Genomic DNA, 17,783 nt, shown 5'->3' with positions numbered 1-17,783 from the left:
CCACAAAACTGACTAAGTCCAGAGGTAAAACATTGTATGAGGGTGAGGCAGCAAATCTATCCAACTCGAGAAGCAACCTCAGCAGCTACAAAATCCAGGCTTGTCCCAATCAGAGGTTTTGGTGCCAAAACTAACGGATGCAACTACGTATTCAACAGTGAGGGACCCTCGCCGGACATAGACTTGAACTTGCCTTGCTGAGAATTTCTAACTTCAATTTCCGACACCAAGTCTGAAAGTAAAAAATTTGATCAGGACAATTCCCTTGATGTATCCGACTTCTGCTCTATTGTGGTCGGCCTGAAAATGGCTCTCTGTCATGGTCAACAGGGAACAGTGACTTGATTGATGTTTTAATTTGTATTCCTTTTTGCCGTAAAACTTTAAAAAGTAATATATATTATTACTCTCAACCTAATTTAATGATCTTGGTATCTTTTTGCTCAATTATTTCTCTTTTAACTTGGTTTGTGAATTTTATTAGGGTGAACTCTTTACTTTAATAATGTTGGCACTGCTTAAACTTAACACACACTCACTGTCTAGTGAGCTTCTCTAGGAGGACAAGTCTTCACAAGTTCTCCTTGATGACTGTAGAAATCAGTGGGTGCAGTTGATGCCACAGGTCTCAAAACATAGGTGCCATTGATGAATTCCAAATGTGATAAGCTGTTAGCCCTTAAAGAGGATCTAATTTAACCAACACAGCATTCCTAGAACCAGTGATCGCACTTGACTTTGGAGACCTGCTGGTCTCCACATGAACAGTGAGCTATGGATTGTACCATGTTTCAACATACACTAAATATCCACGGTTCCCATAAAGTATGAACATTGTTGGCTGAGAAACCCTGTTCACTCAATGTGACAACTTTTTGCGCCTAGTCAAAAGGGCAGACACATCATAGCACACTGACTTTATTGCAACATTAAATATGCTACTGAGACCTATTGAGAAACACTGCTCACAGTAATATATTGAGACATTAATAATTTCGGAGATTTACAAGTACTGGTAATATATGGCTGAAAGACTTACACTGCCATAGACTCCAATGTTAACTGCCTTAATATGTAGGCCATGTTTGTGATCATCTCAAAACCCAAACTGTAAACTTTTTCCAGTTTACATCCTGCTATTACAAAGATTTAAATTGTCTTTAGATTCTATATATCTGGCTGGACTGAGTGCAACAACTTTATTTTGGTGTATCTGACTTCCCAAACCAACATCACCTATAACAGTAATAGTTCAATGATTAATACATCTCAAGGTCTAAACAGAAATATCTAGTGCCCATTGGGCAGAGTAACTGTACCCATGGTCTCAGGCCCTAGGTTATACAACAGTTATTCAGCACAGAACTGCTGAATAACCAATGACTGCACCAATACCTGAAGAAGAGGTCTGACAACTTCCACTCAGTTTTCAATCTTATGCTGAAAATACTCAACTTTGTATCGAACTTACAGGGCTTCTGAGCAACATTTGCAGCTAAAAGGGTTGCCTGCTATCAGTAGAGACCAAATGATGACCAGCTCACTCAAAGACATAATCTGCCATTTCCGGTATCATTACACAGCTCAATATTTTCTCTGTTTCACTACCCAGTTATATTTGACCCTAGTGTCTCTTTCCGACCTTAAGTCAAACCTGCCACTAACTCCATTGACTTTCAGCTCAAATGTCACAGATATATCCTCCCTTAAAACTCTTCACAAATCTATCTTTATGAACCAGCTCATCCTTGAAAATATAAAAAATATAAACCAGATTTACATAGCCCTTTATCTTTCTAATCACTTTCTGAAAGCGGCTCAGAATGCTCCTGTATATCTGCTTCTAAGTTTAAGTAAGAGTTATCATGTCTCCGCTTCATGAAATTCACCATTAGTATTTGATATTTGCCAGAATCTCCTTTAAGATCAAGCATTTTTCCCATAAATCCATTCACTTGAGAACACCTCAATGTCTTTGGTGTGAAGTTTTCTCATACATCCCAATATGGACCTAACTCATAGGCCATCTGCTACTTGCACCTTTTTCCAACACTTGCTTGCAGGCTCTCATCTGGGGTCCCACTCTGTGCAACTCATTTCCCCCTAAATCAGAGTTGAAAACAATAACTTTGCATTCTTCAAATTGTGTAACTGTTTTTTTACTAGTAGATCCCATCATTTATTTCAGAGTCAAGATGGTGAGTGTTAAGATCTGGTTTCCAGTCTCTCATGCTCTGGTCATCTCAGAAGACACAGACTTTTCGAAATATACATCCAATGACAAACCAAGCCACACAGCGAACAATTTTCATTAAAACTCAGTTTCATTCTTTGGCACCTTATTTATATTAAATCAAAACACATTCTTTATACTTTTGTGGTTACCTTTCACGTTGATAAAAGATGTAAAGTATCTGTGGCTCATTCATAAATATTCCTTGCATTTAAAACACAAGGCTTGGGAAGAATACCTCAGCATACAGTTGAACAGCATGGTTTTATATAAACTGAGTGAACGACAATGCTGTCGAGCTATTCACTACACTTACTTTGGATCTGGTGGCCCATCTGGTAGAGGTTTCATGGAAAGCTTACAAAGTGACCTGAAGACTATGAAGGCATCCTTTTGTAAAATGTGGGAGAACTTAGCACCAGGAGAAGACCCTGAAGTATTTCCAGATTCCTAGAAACATAAAACAATATCAAATACAGTAAGGTAAAGCGTAAGATTAAAATGTCCTGAAATACTTGTGTTAATGATGGGCATTATTGAAAGTGTTACCTACAACAGTACATAACATGTCGATGTCAACACTGGTTTGCCAAATACAAGATTTCAAGAAAATCAAAGCACTTACATGTGCATGTACAGTCAAAGAGGCTCAGGGCTTGCTTTGAGAATTAACCAAGTGTTAAAAATGTCTAAGACTTAAACGTACACAGCTGCGGGTGAATTCAATCCAGATTATTTTTACATAATGGGCAAATTAGGTCCCCGCCAAACAGGGTCCTTCATGGTAATTGATAAATGGGTGCATTAATACATACTTACTTTTATTTGACTGTTGGGAAAACCGAGCCTGACCAAACTAAACTCTTGGCCCCTTAAGCAGGACAAATTAAATAGCAATATTTCTAGATCTGCCTCCTTATTTCAACTCATCTCTTCCACTTCATCCACCTTTATTTAGCTTTCTTTCTTGCTACTTATCTCAATGAAACTATCCCCCTCTTTCTCTGCACCCCACATCGCTGTACCGGTCTCTCGCTCAACCTCACTTTTGCCTCTATCAACCTGTGCCTATCCCTACATCGGTACCTCTGAACCCCTTCTATCTTAACTTTCTCTCTACCTCATACCGCACCAGGTACATCCTTGATCCTTTTATATCTCACCACTCTGTATCTTTTCTCCATTTATATCCCCTCTCCCCCAAATGTAATTCTTAATTTCACTACTCTCTCAGCCGTCTCTCTACCTCACTATTTACGATGATGCCCTCTACCTGACTTATCTCTACCATACCTGTGTTGACCTCTTTTCTCTCCAACCCACATCTCTTCACTTCCTGATCTCTCTATCCTACCTTTTTGCTATCTAACTTCTCAATTGACCCTCTGCGCCTCCCTTCTCACTCTCTTTCTGACTATTTACTCTACCTTAACTCTTTTACTACCATACTCCTTTCTAACTATTTAGCCTTTCATCATCTACCTCTTTTTTCTATCACTACGTTCTCTTACGTCATCTTTCTCATATCCCTCTCTTTGCCTCCATCTCTATTTCAACTCACCCTCTCTATTTCACCTCTCCTCTAGCTCTTTTTATAGATCTTACTTTCATACCTCTCTACCTTCACCTCTCTAAGTCACCCTCCCTTGATCAACCTCTCCTCTTTTACTATCTCACTTCTGTCAATCTGCGTCATCACTTTTCTCGCTACAACTCATCTCTCTGCCATTCAACCCTCTTTGACTCATTACTCTTTACGTTACCTTACTTTCTGTACCTCATCATATAGCCCCCTTTTTTTGGCTTCTCTCTTATGCATCTATCTATCTATACTTTCTCTCCACTCTGTCTACCTCTTTATGTCATTACCTCATTCTAACTCATCATTGTCTATGTAGCTGAGAATGGTCAATGAAGTTGTTCTGAGGTGGAAACTCTAAAAATATTTATTGCGGGACACTAAAAATCCTTAAAATGGCACGAATTCAAACCCCAAGAGTACAAAATCTTACTTGAGCCAAAGAGCCCTGAAACAATCCAATTCAGCATGCACTAGAAGAAAATAAAATATATATGTACCACTCTGCTATGCAACTAATGCTATCCCATCTGGGTAGAGTATCATCCACGCTAAAAAAACTCCTAGCCCTAATTCACTATCATTCTCCAATCTGGAACATGCCCCTAGTCAAAATCTTTAAATTACTTTGTAAACCTCCAGCTCTCCCGTACCACCTCTGCATATCCACACCATTCTGAGGCAGTGAATAAAGTATATACCCATTGTTTACTGAGTGGGCTGAATAACTCTACGTCTTCTTATACTGTTTTTAGGGCTCGGCCTACGTCACCACGAAGTGGGGCGGAGCTCCGAGCTCCTATTGTTGAAGAAAAAAAAAAAGGTTTCTTTAGGGCTCGGGAAAGAAACATTCCTTAGTGCGCGGGCTTTTTTTATGGCATCTGCATAGTGATTCGTCTTCGCTGTGCTGTCTTTTTAGTAGCCTTTACGCGATAGGCTATATGTAATTTACGTCCGCCATGTTTGGCATTTTCTCTGCGGTTTCGCGCACGGCCGTCCATAAATATCAATTAGGAGCTGTCAGGGAGGTGCTGTAATGGAATCCAGATAATGTGTGCGCGTTCACCATTCTGCAGTGCGTTTTGGTTGGCGCGCGCCATGCATTATTTTGTTGCTCCTTTCATCTCAGGTTTACTCGGCTAATTTCAATGTTTGAATAGCTGAAATGCTTTTACCGAAATTTAAAATGTTTGTTTGGAATAAAAGGTTTACAGTTTTCAGCTAACTTGCACCTCCTTGTTTGAACACGGAATGTAAAGCGAGTTTGTTTTAGAGCACTGATAGCCCTGTGAGGTGATACTTCAGGGTCGACGTGGTGGGTGCTTCGGGCTGGCTTGCCAGTTTGTTTATTTAAGAGGCTGACATGGTAAGTGGAATAACGAGGGAAGAACACGGTACCAGCTGTATATTTGACTGTCACTCTTAGCTGCGATAAAAATAAGTGGGAAAGTGCAATTTCGGATGATATTGAACATTCACTCATTTCAACAATTATGCATTTAAAAAGATTTTGTAGTGGTATTTTATTCTGTATAATATAATCTGAGCCTCTCTGGGTCACCCGATTTCCTACATGATATTTCTTCACGCCTAAAGCTGCCGTGCGTGAAGGACTCTGTCGACACAGTTCAGCTACTTATTTAAAAAAAAGAAAGGTTTGTTATTTGCTCAACGATGTGTCAGTTAATATGCGTCTGGACGCCAGCAACCAAGATGGCCGCATAAGCTCCCGGCTCCGTCGACCTCCGCCAGCAGCTCGTATATCCTGCTATTCATCCTGAATTCGCACCAGACTCCCGGGTTCATGAAGTATTTCTGCTTCTAAAGGTGCAATCCCGAGGTTTTTATCCTATCGGATGATGAAGATATGCCGTGTTTCCATTCTCGGCCTAACATCGTGTGGAAGCCGGGGCCTCGATTTCTGTCTCATCCGGGTTGGAGTTGATCAACAACGGCCGCTGGACCTGGACTGAGCCCGGTCCCCACGAGTGTCCCGTAACCAGTTTGTTTTCGGGTGGTGGCATCGTGGACGGTCTGCACCGTGAACACATCAGCGTATCGCGCCGTCTGCCGTGTCCGGGAGTCCGGCGCCCGGGGACCCCGCTGGTGCCCCGGGGTTGACGGGCCGGGGCCCTCGCTGCCGGCGACGGTGTCGATCTTCCGCGACAGAGAGCGCCCACTGTGATCCTTGGATCTGCATGACCTGCTGCCCCGGAGAAGCCGGCCTCCGGGGTACGAATCCAGCTCTGCCTCTTCTTGAGAGGAGATGGGGCGGACGGAGGGTACGCCATCGCTGCAGGCCGTTATGGCCGCCATTGGAGCGCTCCATTCACAGTTCGCAGCTGTCTTCCGGACACTGAGCGTGCAAGTGGACGGTATTTTGGGACCGGTCTATGATTCTTCGCTTAACTCTCATCTATCTGTGGTACCAGCGGTGCAATGTATGCCTGAGATCGAGGTCCCCGGACATAACCCGGATTTACTGTGCTTTGTCGACTGCCAACTCACAGCCAGCGAGCCCGTGTTTGTCGCCAGCGTTCCCTGCTCTATCCTGCTGCCGCCTCATTCGAATATGGACAGTCTTCTGTGCCGCTACGAGTTCCTCAGTGACTGTTGGAAAGACTTGACATCTTTGGACATTTTTCTTCGCTCGTTTTGTGGAAATCGTAAACATCTTTCCATCTGCCGATCCTGCAACACCAACGTGAACTTTGACGACTGTTCTACATTTTCAATTGTGATGGTGGTTCGAGTGGTAAAGACTCTCACGAAGTACCGTTTGGGCCAGGGTTGAACTTGAGGGCTTGGGTTCGATAAAATAGCTTGATTCAATGCCGGGATTGTACCTCTATTGTGACGGGAGTTGGGTGGTGTTTTGCTTCCTCCCCCGACTGGTTTGTAAATTTGCTATATGTTGGTTTGACTATATTTCGGGGTGATCGCTTCTGGCGGGGGGTACGGGAGACTGAGGGTGTATTTGCCTTTCACGACTCTCCTCCTCCATCTTTTCCCTTCCTTGGGCTTAGTTTAGTGGGCGATAGGCACGCTGCTAATGGGGTTAGGTCGTAGCCATCTGCAGGGGTGCAGGGTGGGGGGTGGAGGGTGTTTTTTTTTTATTTTTCCTTTATTTTGTTCTATGACCTTTCTATGTCCCTTTTCCCTTCTTCGCAAGAGATGTGGCATATTCTCCTGATCGTATACTCTTCATATCCGGGTGTCGAGTGTTGTATTACTGTATTCTGTATTCTGGATGGGCGGTATCCGATGATGTTCGCTCGAGGCACTCTGTACTGTAATGTTCCATCTCGGCTCTAATTTGATATTGATATCTCTCAGATGCCTATAACTGATGTGTATTCTCTTATTTGGTCTGCCCATTCACTGTTATGATATGTTCCATCGAATGATGCCTGATATGTATATTTCTACTCTTGTGTTATAATTAATACAAAAATATATATAATATGCGTCTGACTATGCAGGAGTTCCCAGGAGCACCTGACGGGTGGCGAGTTCAGTAAGAGGTAAAGAGTGCGCTTTTCATGCCCTACTTCGGGTTCAGTGTGAGTTTGGGCGGCTGCGACACCAGCTAAATATAAATCTGGCGCAGTCCTACTGGGCACCATGCTGTATGTCAGTCTATGAGGGAAGGCGCCGTTCTGCTCTGTGCTGTGGTGAAGGATAGGGTAGTGCAGAGTGCAGAGTGGTAGTGCAGAGTGAGAGTGCGAGTGGTAGTGCAGAGTGCAGAGTGGTAGTGCAGAGTGCAGAGTGGTAGTGCAGAGTGAGAGTGCGAGTGGTAGTGCAGAGTGCAGAGTGGTAGTGCAGAGTGCAGAGTGCGAGTGGTAGTGCAGAGTACAGAGTGGTAGTGCAGAGTGAGAGTGCAGAGTGCAGTTTGGTAGTGCAGAGTGGTAGTGCAGAGTGGTAGTGCAGAGTGGTAGTGCAGAGTGGTAGTGCAGAGTGCAGAGTGAGAGTGCGAGTGGTAGTGCAGAGTGCAGATTGGTAGTGCAGAGTGCAGATTGGTAGTGCAGAGTGCAGTTTGGTAGTGCAGAGTGCAGATTGGTAGTGCAGAGTGCAGATTGGTAGTGCAGTTTGGTAGTGCAGAGTGGTAGTGCAGAGTGGTAGTGCAGAGTGGTAGTGCAGAGTGGTAGTGCAGAGTGGTAGTGCAGAGTGGTAGTGCAGAGTGGTAGTGCAGAGTGGTAGTGCAGATTGAGAGTGCGAGTGGTAGTGCAGAGTGCAGATTGGTAGTGCAGAGTGCAGATTGGTAGTGCAGAGTGCAGAGTGGTAGTGCAGAGTAAAGAGTGGTAGTGCAGAGTGCAGAGTGGTAGTGCAGAGTGCAGAGTGGTAGTGCAGAGTGGTGGTGCAGAGTGCAGAGTGGTAGTGCAGAGTGCAGAGTGGTAGTGCAGAGTGCAGAGTGGTAGTGCAGAGTGCAGAGTGGTAGTGCAGAGTGCAGAGTGGTAGTGCAGAGTGCAGAGTGGTAGTGCAGAGTGGTAGTGCAGAGTGGTAGTGCAGAGTGCAGAGTGGTAGTGCAGAGTGCAGAGTGGTAGTGCAGAGTGCAGAGTGGTAGTGCAGAGTGGTAGTGCAGATTGGTAGTGCAGAGTTGTAGTGCAGAGTGCAGAGTGGTAGTGCAGAGTGCAGAGTGGTAGTGCAGAGTGGTAGTGCAGAGTGGTAGTGCAGAGTGCAGAGTGGTAGTGCAGAGTGCAGAGTGGTAGTGCAGAGTGCAGAGTGGTAGTGCAGAGTGGTAGTGCAGAGTGCAGAGTGGTAGTGCAGAGTGCAGAGTGGTAGTGCCGAGTGCAGAGTGGTAGTGCAGAGTGCAGAGTGGTAGTGCAGAGTGGTAGTGCAGAGTGCAGAGTGAGAATGCAGATTGAGAGTGCGAGTGGTAGTGCAGAGTGCAGATTGGTAGTGCAGAGTGCAGATTGGTAGTGCAGAGTGGTAGTGCAGAGTGAGAGTGCAGAGTGGTAGTGCAGAGTGGTAGTGCAGAGTGGTAGTGCAGAGTGGTAGTGCAGAGTGGTAGTGCAGAGTGGTAGTGCAGAGTGCAGAGTGGTAATGCAGAGTGCAGAGTGGTAGTGCAGAGTGGTAGTGCAGAGTGCAGAGTGGTAGTGCAGAGTGGTAGTGCAGAGTGGTAGTGCAGAGTGCAGAGTGGTAGTGCAGAGTGCAGAGTGCAGAGTGGTAGTGCAGAGTGGTAGTGCAGAGTGGTAGTGCAGAGTGGTAGTGCAGAGTGGTAGTGCAGAGTGCAGAGTGCAGTTTGAGAGTGCAGAGTGGTAGTGCAGAGTGGTAGTGCAGAGTGGTAGTGCAGAGTGCAGATTGAGAGTGCAGAGTGCAGATTGGTAGTGCAGAGTGCGAGTGGTAGTGCAGAGTGCGAGTGGTAGTGCAGAGTGCAGAGTGGTAGTGCAGAGCGCAGAGTGGTAGTGCAGAGCGCAGAGTGGTAGTGCAGAGCGCAGAGTGGTAGTGCAGAGCGCAGAGTGGTAGTGCAGAGCGCAGAGTGGTAGTGTAGAGCGCAGAGTGGTAGTGCAGAGCGCAGAGTGGTAGCGCAGAGTGGTAGTGCAGAGCAGAGCGCAGAGTGGTAGTGCAGAGCGCAGATTGAGAGTGCGAGTGGTAGTGCAGAGTGCAGATTGAGAGTGCAGAGTGCAGATTGGTAGTGCAGAGTGCAGTTTGGTAGTGCAGAGTGCAGATTGGTAGTGCAGAGTGCAGATTGGTAGTGCAGAGTGCAGATTGGTAGTGCAGAGTGCAGATTGGTAGTGCAGAGTGCAGAGTGGTAGTGCAGAGTGGTAGTGCAGAGTGGTAGTGCAGAGTGCAGAGTGGTAGTGCAGAGTGCAGAGTGGTAGTGCAGAGTGGTAGTGCAGAGTGCAGAGTGAGAATGCAGATTGAGAGTGTGAGTGGTAGTGCAGAGTGCAGATTGATAGTGCAGAGTGCAGATTGGTAGTGCAGAGTGGTAGTGCAGAGTGAGAGTGCAGAGTGGTAGTGCAGAGTGGTAGTGCAGAGTGGTATTGCAGAGTGGTAGTGCAGAGTGGTAGTGCAGAGTGGTAGTGCAGAGTGCAGAGTGGTAATGCAGAGTGCAGAGTGGTAGTGCAGAGTGGTAGTGCAGAGTGCAGAGTGGTAGTGCAGAGTGGTAGTGCAGAGTGGTAGTGCAGAGTGCAGAGTGGTAGTGCAGAGTGCAGAGTGGTAGTGCAGAGTGGTAGTGCAGAGTGGTAGTGCAGAGTGGTAGTGCAGAGTGGTAGTGCAGAGTGGTAGTGCAGAGTGCAGAGTGCAGAGTGCAGAGTGCAGTTTGAGAGTGCAGAGTGGTAGTGCAGAGTGGTAGTGCAGAGTGGTAGTGCAGAGTGCAGATTGAGAGTGCAGAGTGCAGATTGGTAGTGCAGAGTGCGAGTGGTAGTGCAGAGTGCGAGTGGTAGTGCAGAGTGCAGAGTGGTAGTGCAGAGCGCAGAGTGGTAGTGCAGAGCGCAGAGTGGTAGTGCAGAGCGCAGAGTGGTAGTGCAGAGCGCAGAGTGGTAGTGCAGAGCGCAGAGTGGTAGTGTAGAGCGCAGAGTGGTAGTGCAGAGCGCAGAGTGGTAGCGCAGAGTGGTAGTGCAGAGCAGAGCGCAGAGTGGTAGTGCAGAGCGCAGATTGAGAGTGCGAGTGGTAGTGCAGAGTGCAGATTGAGAGTGCAGAGTGCAGATTGGTAGTGCAGAGTGCAGTTTGGTAGTGCAGAGTGCAGATTGGTAGTGCAGAGTGCAGATTGGTAGTGCAGAGTGCAGATTGGTAGTGCAGAGTGCAGATTGGTAGTGCAGAGTGCAGAGTGGTAGTGCAGAGTGGTAGTGCAGAGTGGTAGTGCAGAGTGCAGAGTGGTAGTGCAGAGTGCAGAGTGGTAGTGCAGAGTGCAGAGTGGTAGTGCAGAGTGCAGAGTGGTAGTGCAGAGTGCAGATTGGTAGTGCAGAGTGCAGAGTGCAGATTGGTAGTGCAGAGTGCAGATTGGTAGAAGTATTACGGGCAGCAGTACCACTACCATCAATGCTACTGCTACCAGTACCACCACCGCCACCAGTACTCCCGCTACCAGTACTCCCGCTACCAGTACCACCACTACCAGTACCACCACTACCAGTACTACCATCAGCAGTACTAACACCAACAGTACTACCACTACCAGTATCACCACCTCCAGTACTACCACTACTACCACTACCAGTACCACCACCACCACCACCACCAGTACCACCACTACCAGTACTACCAGTACCACCACCACCAGTACTACCACTACCAGTACCACCACCACCACCAGTACTACCAGTACTACCACCATCAGTACTACCAGTACTACCACCACCAGTACTACCACTACTACAGCCACCAGTAGTACCACTACTACAGCCACCAGTACTACCACTACCATCACCAACAGTACTACCACCACCACCAGTACTACCAGTAGCAGTACTACCACAACCAGTACCACTACCACCATCAGTACTACCACCACCAGTACCACCACCAGCAGTACTACCACTACCAGTATTACGGGCAGCAGTACCACCACCACCAATGCTACTGCTACCAGTACCACCACCACCAGTACTCCCGCTACCAGTACCACCACCACCAGTACCACCACTACCAGTACTACCACCACCAGTACTACCACCAACAGTACTACCATTACCAGTACCACCACCTCCAGTACTACCACTACTACCACTACCAGTACCACCACCAGTACTACCAGTACCACCACCACCACCAGTACTACCACTACCAGTACCACCACCACCAGTACTACCACTACCAGTACCACCACCATCACCAGTACTACCACTATCAGTACTACCAGTACTACCACCACCAGTACTACCACTACTACAGCCACCAGTACTACCACTACTACAGCCACCAGTACTACCACTACCACCACCACCAGTACTACCACTACCACCACCACCACATTAACACACTCCATAACACTTAGCAAAAATACATTACCATTTACAATGCCATTAGCTCAAACTCAAATAAATCCGAGCCCGATTGCATTTCTAATGCTTGTTTACCTTTAGTTGGTAATTTATTTTTTATTGACCTATAATCTGAACTACCTTTGACTTGTTCTAAGGCACTGATTGTAATTACCTATAACAAATGTTACCAATCACAAGAGGTCGCCTGGGTATAATTTTTGGTGGAAACTTGGAGGTTTTCTGAATGCCAGAGACAACATTACTCTTCCACAAGAAATAATGACAGAATTTTGGAACTTTAATGACACATGCCACGGAAATAGCTTAGGATGTGTAGAGTTTTAATTGCAGTCCAATTCGTAATTGTTCCGTTATGCCACAATTTTTACCAACTCAACTAATGTGGGAATTTTCAATTCTTTTACTAGGAAACGTTCAATCAAAAACTGAATTGCTAGTAGTAATCACAGTAAAATATATTTTAAATTTCAAAAGTAACAGAAAAAGACATTTTCACTTTTTTCGCTAGGAATTTCTGCAGCAAAAGTTTGAAAGATGAAGAGGAGAATATTTGTTTTTTATTTGTTAGGGAAAAGCAATTACCAGGTATGCATACATCAGGGAGAGGAATTAGTCCTTGTACTAACATGTTTATTGGACCTGTACTCGCACTGAGTACCTATTCCTTTCTAGGAATCTGTTGGATAGGCTGCTTAAGGTGAGGATGGAGAGAGGCATTGCATCCGACCATACTAAGCTGGAGGTCAAATGGGGGAGACTCAGTGGCAATCGTGGGCACTGCAAAACACAAATGTGTTACTTTAGGGATTATATCAGTAAGGAGGAAATTAGGAATGGTATACTTAATTACATGGAGGAAAATGACCCAGGAAACAAACCCAAATCTGCTCATGCACTTGGGCACCTCTAGGTGAGTACTAGAGGGGCGATCAGAGCAATCATTAAGGGACTGCAATCATATTGTGGCTGAACATAAATTGATCAGCCAACTACTTAGCCTAAAACCTTTTTTTAAAATCTCTCCCACGCCTAAACTGGCCAGGGACATTCCCGCCTTAGATTAGATTAAAACAAGCCATCTATGAAAAGGGTAATAAGTCAGACCATCTCCTTGGCATCACAGTCCAACCACTAAGGTCTTACATAGCAGTAATCGCAGCGGAAGGAAGTGGCCTTACACAAGGTGAAAGTAAAAAACCAAAAAGTGTTGTAACTCTAGGTTAGATAAAATCTAGACAGCTATCGTCAACGTGGTCCAAGTGAGATTTGTGCAGGGGTGACATGGCTCTGACAATGTAGACAGAGAGTAGCAAAAAGTGAAAGTCAATAGGATACTAGCTACCATGATTATGATACATACAGAAGAGGAGTTTGAGAAGGGAGTTTTTGTAGAACATCCTAAATAAAATAGGAAGAGGGACCATGATGAAAGTATGGATCTTGCTAACTACCACAGCCCGAGGCCTAGAGAACAAGTTAACAGCATTGACTCGTAAGAAATCCATCTGCAAAGAGGGACCAGGCAGGGCTGTCCATCATCACCTTTATTGTTCGCCCTGACCATTGAGCCACCAGCAGTGCATGTACAATAATAGCCAGGAGTAGGGCATTTAGGTTCACTGAACATAAAATAAGCTCATCTGCAGACAATATGCCGATATCCGTGGATGAGTCATGCGCTATATTAAATCCAAACAACATAGCAAATAACAAGTGCTCCATACCTTCACAGACCCTGAAACTATCCTCCCAGAGGTCATAAAAACCTCAGAAATATTCAAGCAGATATTGGGGTTCAATGTCAAAAAAGATAAATCAGAAATTCTTTACATCAACCTCCCAGTAGACCAGGTAGAGAGTCTTAAAACATACCTATTATTAGATATGTGGGCATTAACATTTCAATCACAATTAAAAATTGGGCAAGGCTTAATTGGCTCTTCTTGAAAGCACAAATTATGTTGGACCTAGTCAGATGGCATGGACGGTATGTATCCTAGCTAGAATGTATAAAAGTTACTAAAAGGAGCATACTGCCCCGTCTTCTGTATCTATTTCAGAAGATACCAATTACCTGAAATCCAATCTTTGCAAAAGAGTTTGCCATCTTTCATATGGGCCCACAGTTGGGCTAGAATAACAACCATAAGTATTTATGACACCATGTGAAAAGGCGGATTAGCCTGCCAACATATATTAAAGTATTACCATGCTTCACATCTATGGGTAATTGTTGAATGGTCCCAATGGAAGACCGAGGACATTGGATAGACATAGAGCGGGTACTTTTAGGAAAACCCCTATGGGATACACTGTGGGTTTCAAAGAAGCATAGATCTTTAATCTCTATATATCACCCATAACCAAAACGTCCCTCAAATTATAGGACAGAGGGCAGTTATGGTTTCAGTGATCCTTTGACCCTCTGCATTAAAATGTGAGTTTTTCTTTTCTTCCGCTTTAGATGGGAAAAGATTTGGAAGATGGCAATTGGGTGGGCGCCTTAGCCTACAAGACTTGTTTGGAAAAGGGCAACATTAAGTTGTTTAATGGAGTGTAAACACACACATGGGGTAACAGAGCATGAAAGACTGCAGTATGCACAACTGCGCCACTGGGTTCATCAGTCATGTAATAAAAGGGCAGTCACCAGACAACTGCCTGTTTTTTAAATATTTATGACTTAATTTTAATCCACTAAGGGTCTGATTTCAAACATATACACCATTCTGAACACTGGGAGAAACAGTACAAAGTGGAATTATCAGACACAACTGGGGCTAGAATTGTGAAGAGGGTTCACCAAGGCCCAATAAAAGGGGTTTGTCAGGATATATCGAAACAGCTTCAAAGTGTTGCCAACAGGGAGACAGAACATAAACTGCGGAAGAGATGCTACCTCATGCCTCACAGACTGCACAGAAAATGAAACCAAATACACATTGGACAGATGCTGGATATGTGGAACTGGGGTAGGAATCTTCCTACACATATTGCGGGATTGCGTTAAAATTCAGATGTTCTGGAAAGAAATGCTGAGCCACATAGATGAGATGGTGGGGTAGCCGGCAGAGGTGCCCGGAGAAAGTGCAGCTATATATTGACACTGAGCCAAAGTCACACTGTCCTATTTTTAATAAGGGGTCTACTCGCTCATGTTAGAGGGGTTTAAGGGGCTAACTGAAATATTTTGGAAAAAACGGATTCCTGAAAAGTTTCCCTATAGATAGCAGAAAAGTAGCAAATTACAAACCATGAAAAACGCATGTATGACATACAGCAGACTGATAAGAAATTTACGAAAATGTGGGATCCTTAAATATGTTACTTCATTGCCTTTGGTGAAGGATGACCCATCTAAATTGAGGGAACTGGGTTGTTTGAGATGGATGGCTTCTGAACAATGATGACTTATCCTTGTAGCTTGTTATGTGGTGGGGGTTTGCCCTATAAAATATAAACGGTGTGGGCTGGTGTATTCAGATTGGGGAAGAGTAAAGTTAGGGTAGGGAGGTTAGGGCTAACGAATAACCTAAGGCTTTCTTCGTGGAGCCAACAATACAAAAAATGCAAGTGGCTGATGGCTGTTAACCTTTCAATTTGTAAGAGATCTGGGAATAATGACCGTGACTTCCGTATGGCTTTTGTTGGTGGAGTAAGCCTGGTGTTGTATTCTTTTCCTAAAAGTCAATAAAATGTACTGAAAAAAACCCAATCATCAAGTAGTTTATTTCCCACCCAAAAATAAATATAAAAACAGTAATTTGAATAGTCGGTTTCAAAATATGTTTTAGGAGATGGGGAGTCCTTCAGACTTGCTGCATCAGTGAAAAAGTATGTAAATTGCCTACGCAAAATAGATGAGAGATGAACAATAAAAGATGGAGTTAACGGCAGAATGCAGATGATGAAAACACAAGAAATATCAAATCCAGTAAACTAAACATTTTAGATCTTAAACTTGGGAGACAAAAAATATCCTAATATGATTCTCCATAGATATGCAAAAATTAATCACATAAGAAATAAGCAGTGCACAGGATGAAGTTGGCCCTTGTGATATATGGGTCTGTGGATAGAGAGAGGATAAGCTGGGTGTCGTCTGCATGATATAATGTTGAGTCCACGGGTCCTGATTTTGGCGGTGGGGGTCATTTAAGTGTTGAATAGGGTGGGGCTGAGGGGAACCCTTGGGAGACGCCACATATGATGTTCTTGGGAGCCGAGGTGGAAGGTGGGCTCTCTGGTTTCTTTCAGTGATGAATGATGCTATCCATTTGAGGGTGTCCTCTTGGATCCTGACCTGATGGAGCACCTTGATCAGGATGTGGTGGGACATGGTGTCGAAAGCTGCTGAGAGGTCGAAGAGGATAGGGCAGCTGTTTCTCCTTGGTCTAGGAGAGTCCTGATGTTGTTTCTGGCTTCAATTAGTGCGGTTTCCCTGCTGTGGTTCAAGTGGAATCTCGATTGGGATGGGTTGAGAAGGTCGTTGTTCTCCAGGTAGTCTGTGAGTTTTGAAACTACAGTTTCAAATACAACTGCTGACTAGTCAATCAATAATAGATACTCTGGCAACTGAATAACAGAAATAAAAAATATGAACAAAATAGAATTTTTTTGTTTTGAAATTTCAGATAACTGTTTACCATCATTTATACAAATAAATGAAGGGGTTGTTTAGAGTTTGGCTGATGAGCACCTCCGTATGCAGGTAGTGCTTCTGCTCAGCCAAACTTGAGAGTTACCCATTGTATTTAGAGTCAGGGAAAACGTTGGGTTTACACTAGTGAAGCCTCAGCTGCGTCTACCAGCTTACACCTTTATTTATTTATTTTTTGCAGAGTTTTATATAGCGCGAACTTGTCCCGAATCGGGTATCAGAGTGCTTTACATAGCACCATTTGCATTACATGAGGACACATTCTTTTTTTTGGTTAGGCATTGGGAGATTAAGTGATTTGCCCAGAATCACAGGATGTTCATCGTCATTGCCGAGACTCGAACCCAGTTCCCCAGATTGGAGGACGACCCCCCTAGCTACAAGTGGGCCACCAGTTCACAATATTGTTAGCCCCGCCCTATTTAGGGCTGGGAAGCCGTCGCTAGCTTTCAACAGTAGTCCAGGGTAGGGAAAACAAACAGTGGCCTCTAGAGAGAAATGTTTCTGCACATCAGGGCCATAGATTTTCTTGCTTTCAAAAAACAACTCCTGCTCCATGCGTTGTTTTTCAGAATGGGAATATCAAACCTGCAACCCCTCTGCAAAGGATCAGTATGTAGCAAGTCCACTTAAGACACAGAGAACCCTGTCAGCCAGGAGGGAGAGCTCTAAATAAGGAAGGCAGTTCACTGCTAGAGCTGCATGCTGGGTTTTAAACAACCCAAGAGTCTTTATTATGTGGATAAAGTCTCTTACGGGTGGGAGAGTCATTGCAATTCAGATTCAATTTATTCTTCATCCTTCCCATTAAAACACAGAATAAGAGGGGAAAGCCTCAATAAGAGAATGAGAATAATCTGCCACCTGAAGCTCCCCTCCCATGCTGTACCCTGATTTTGAGGGCATTTTGTGCTTAAGCCTTCATAACTTTTTGTTCCTCCAAAGATAAACAGGCAAAAAGTGCGTCTTTTTTCCCACATTAGAGATTCTAAAAATACCCAGGGTTTATGGTTTGACCAGGAGGAAAACAAGACAATAAGAAATAAAGTAGTAAAATGTGCTGTAGTCTGCATTTTGTGGCCTTTCCTGTCCTGGGATATAGACCCATCCGCACAAAAGGGGTACAATCGGAAGAAGTGTGGGAATGCTCTATGGTAGAACGTTTATTACCAATGGATGCAGATTTTAAAGCATTTGTCAAAGAAACTTAGGACTATCTGTGAAGTTAGGCAAAGTTTGACATTTGTATGGCATTCTGAGAAGGAAGAAATAGTGGGATACATGCAAGTCAAACGACCCTGAATTTCCCCGGATGCCTAGTTTTCTAAAATATCTAGGGTTGGTAGATGGACTCCTGGCTGACCT

General features: G+C 44.6%; 1 protein-coding gene across 1 annotated transcript in view; it reads right to left on the bottom strand.

The window, feature by feature from the left end:
* ARFGEF1 (ARF guanine nucleotide exchange factor 1) overlaps positions 1-17,783 on the bottom strand; it is a 972,411-nt gene that overhangs the window by 612,324 nt on the left and 342,304 nt on the right. Inside the window, exon 9 of the mRNA XM_078687191.1 lies at positions 2,550-2,683. Within this exon, the coding sequence (XP_078543317.1) occupies positions 2,550-2,683 (134 nt within the window). The remainder of the gene's footprint in view (positions 1-2,549; positions 2,684-17,783) is intronic.

Source organism: Lissotriton helveticus, chromosome 4_1 (genome assembly GCF_964261635.1).
Source record: "Lissotriton helveticus chromosome 4_1, aLisHel1.1, whole genome shotgun sequence".
In the NCBI taxonomy this organism is placed as follows: domain Eukaryota; kingdom Metazoa; phylum Chordata; class Amphibia; order Caudata; family Salamandridae; genus Lissotriton; species Lissotriton helveticus.
This window is presented reverse-complemented; position numbering and strand designations above follow the sequence as displayed.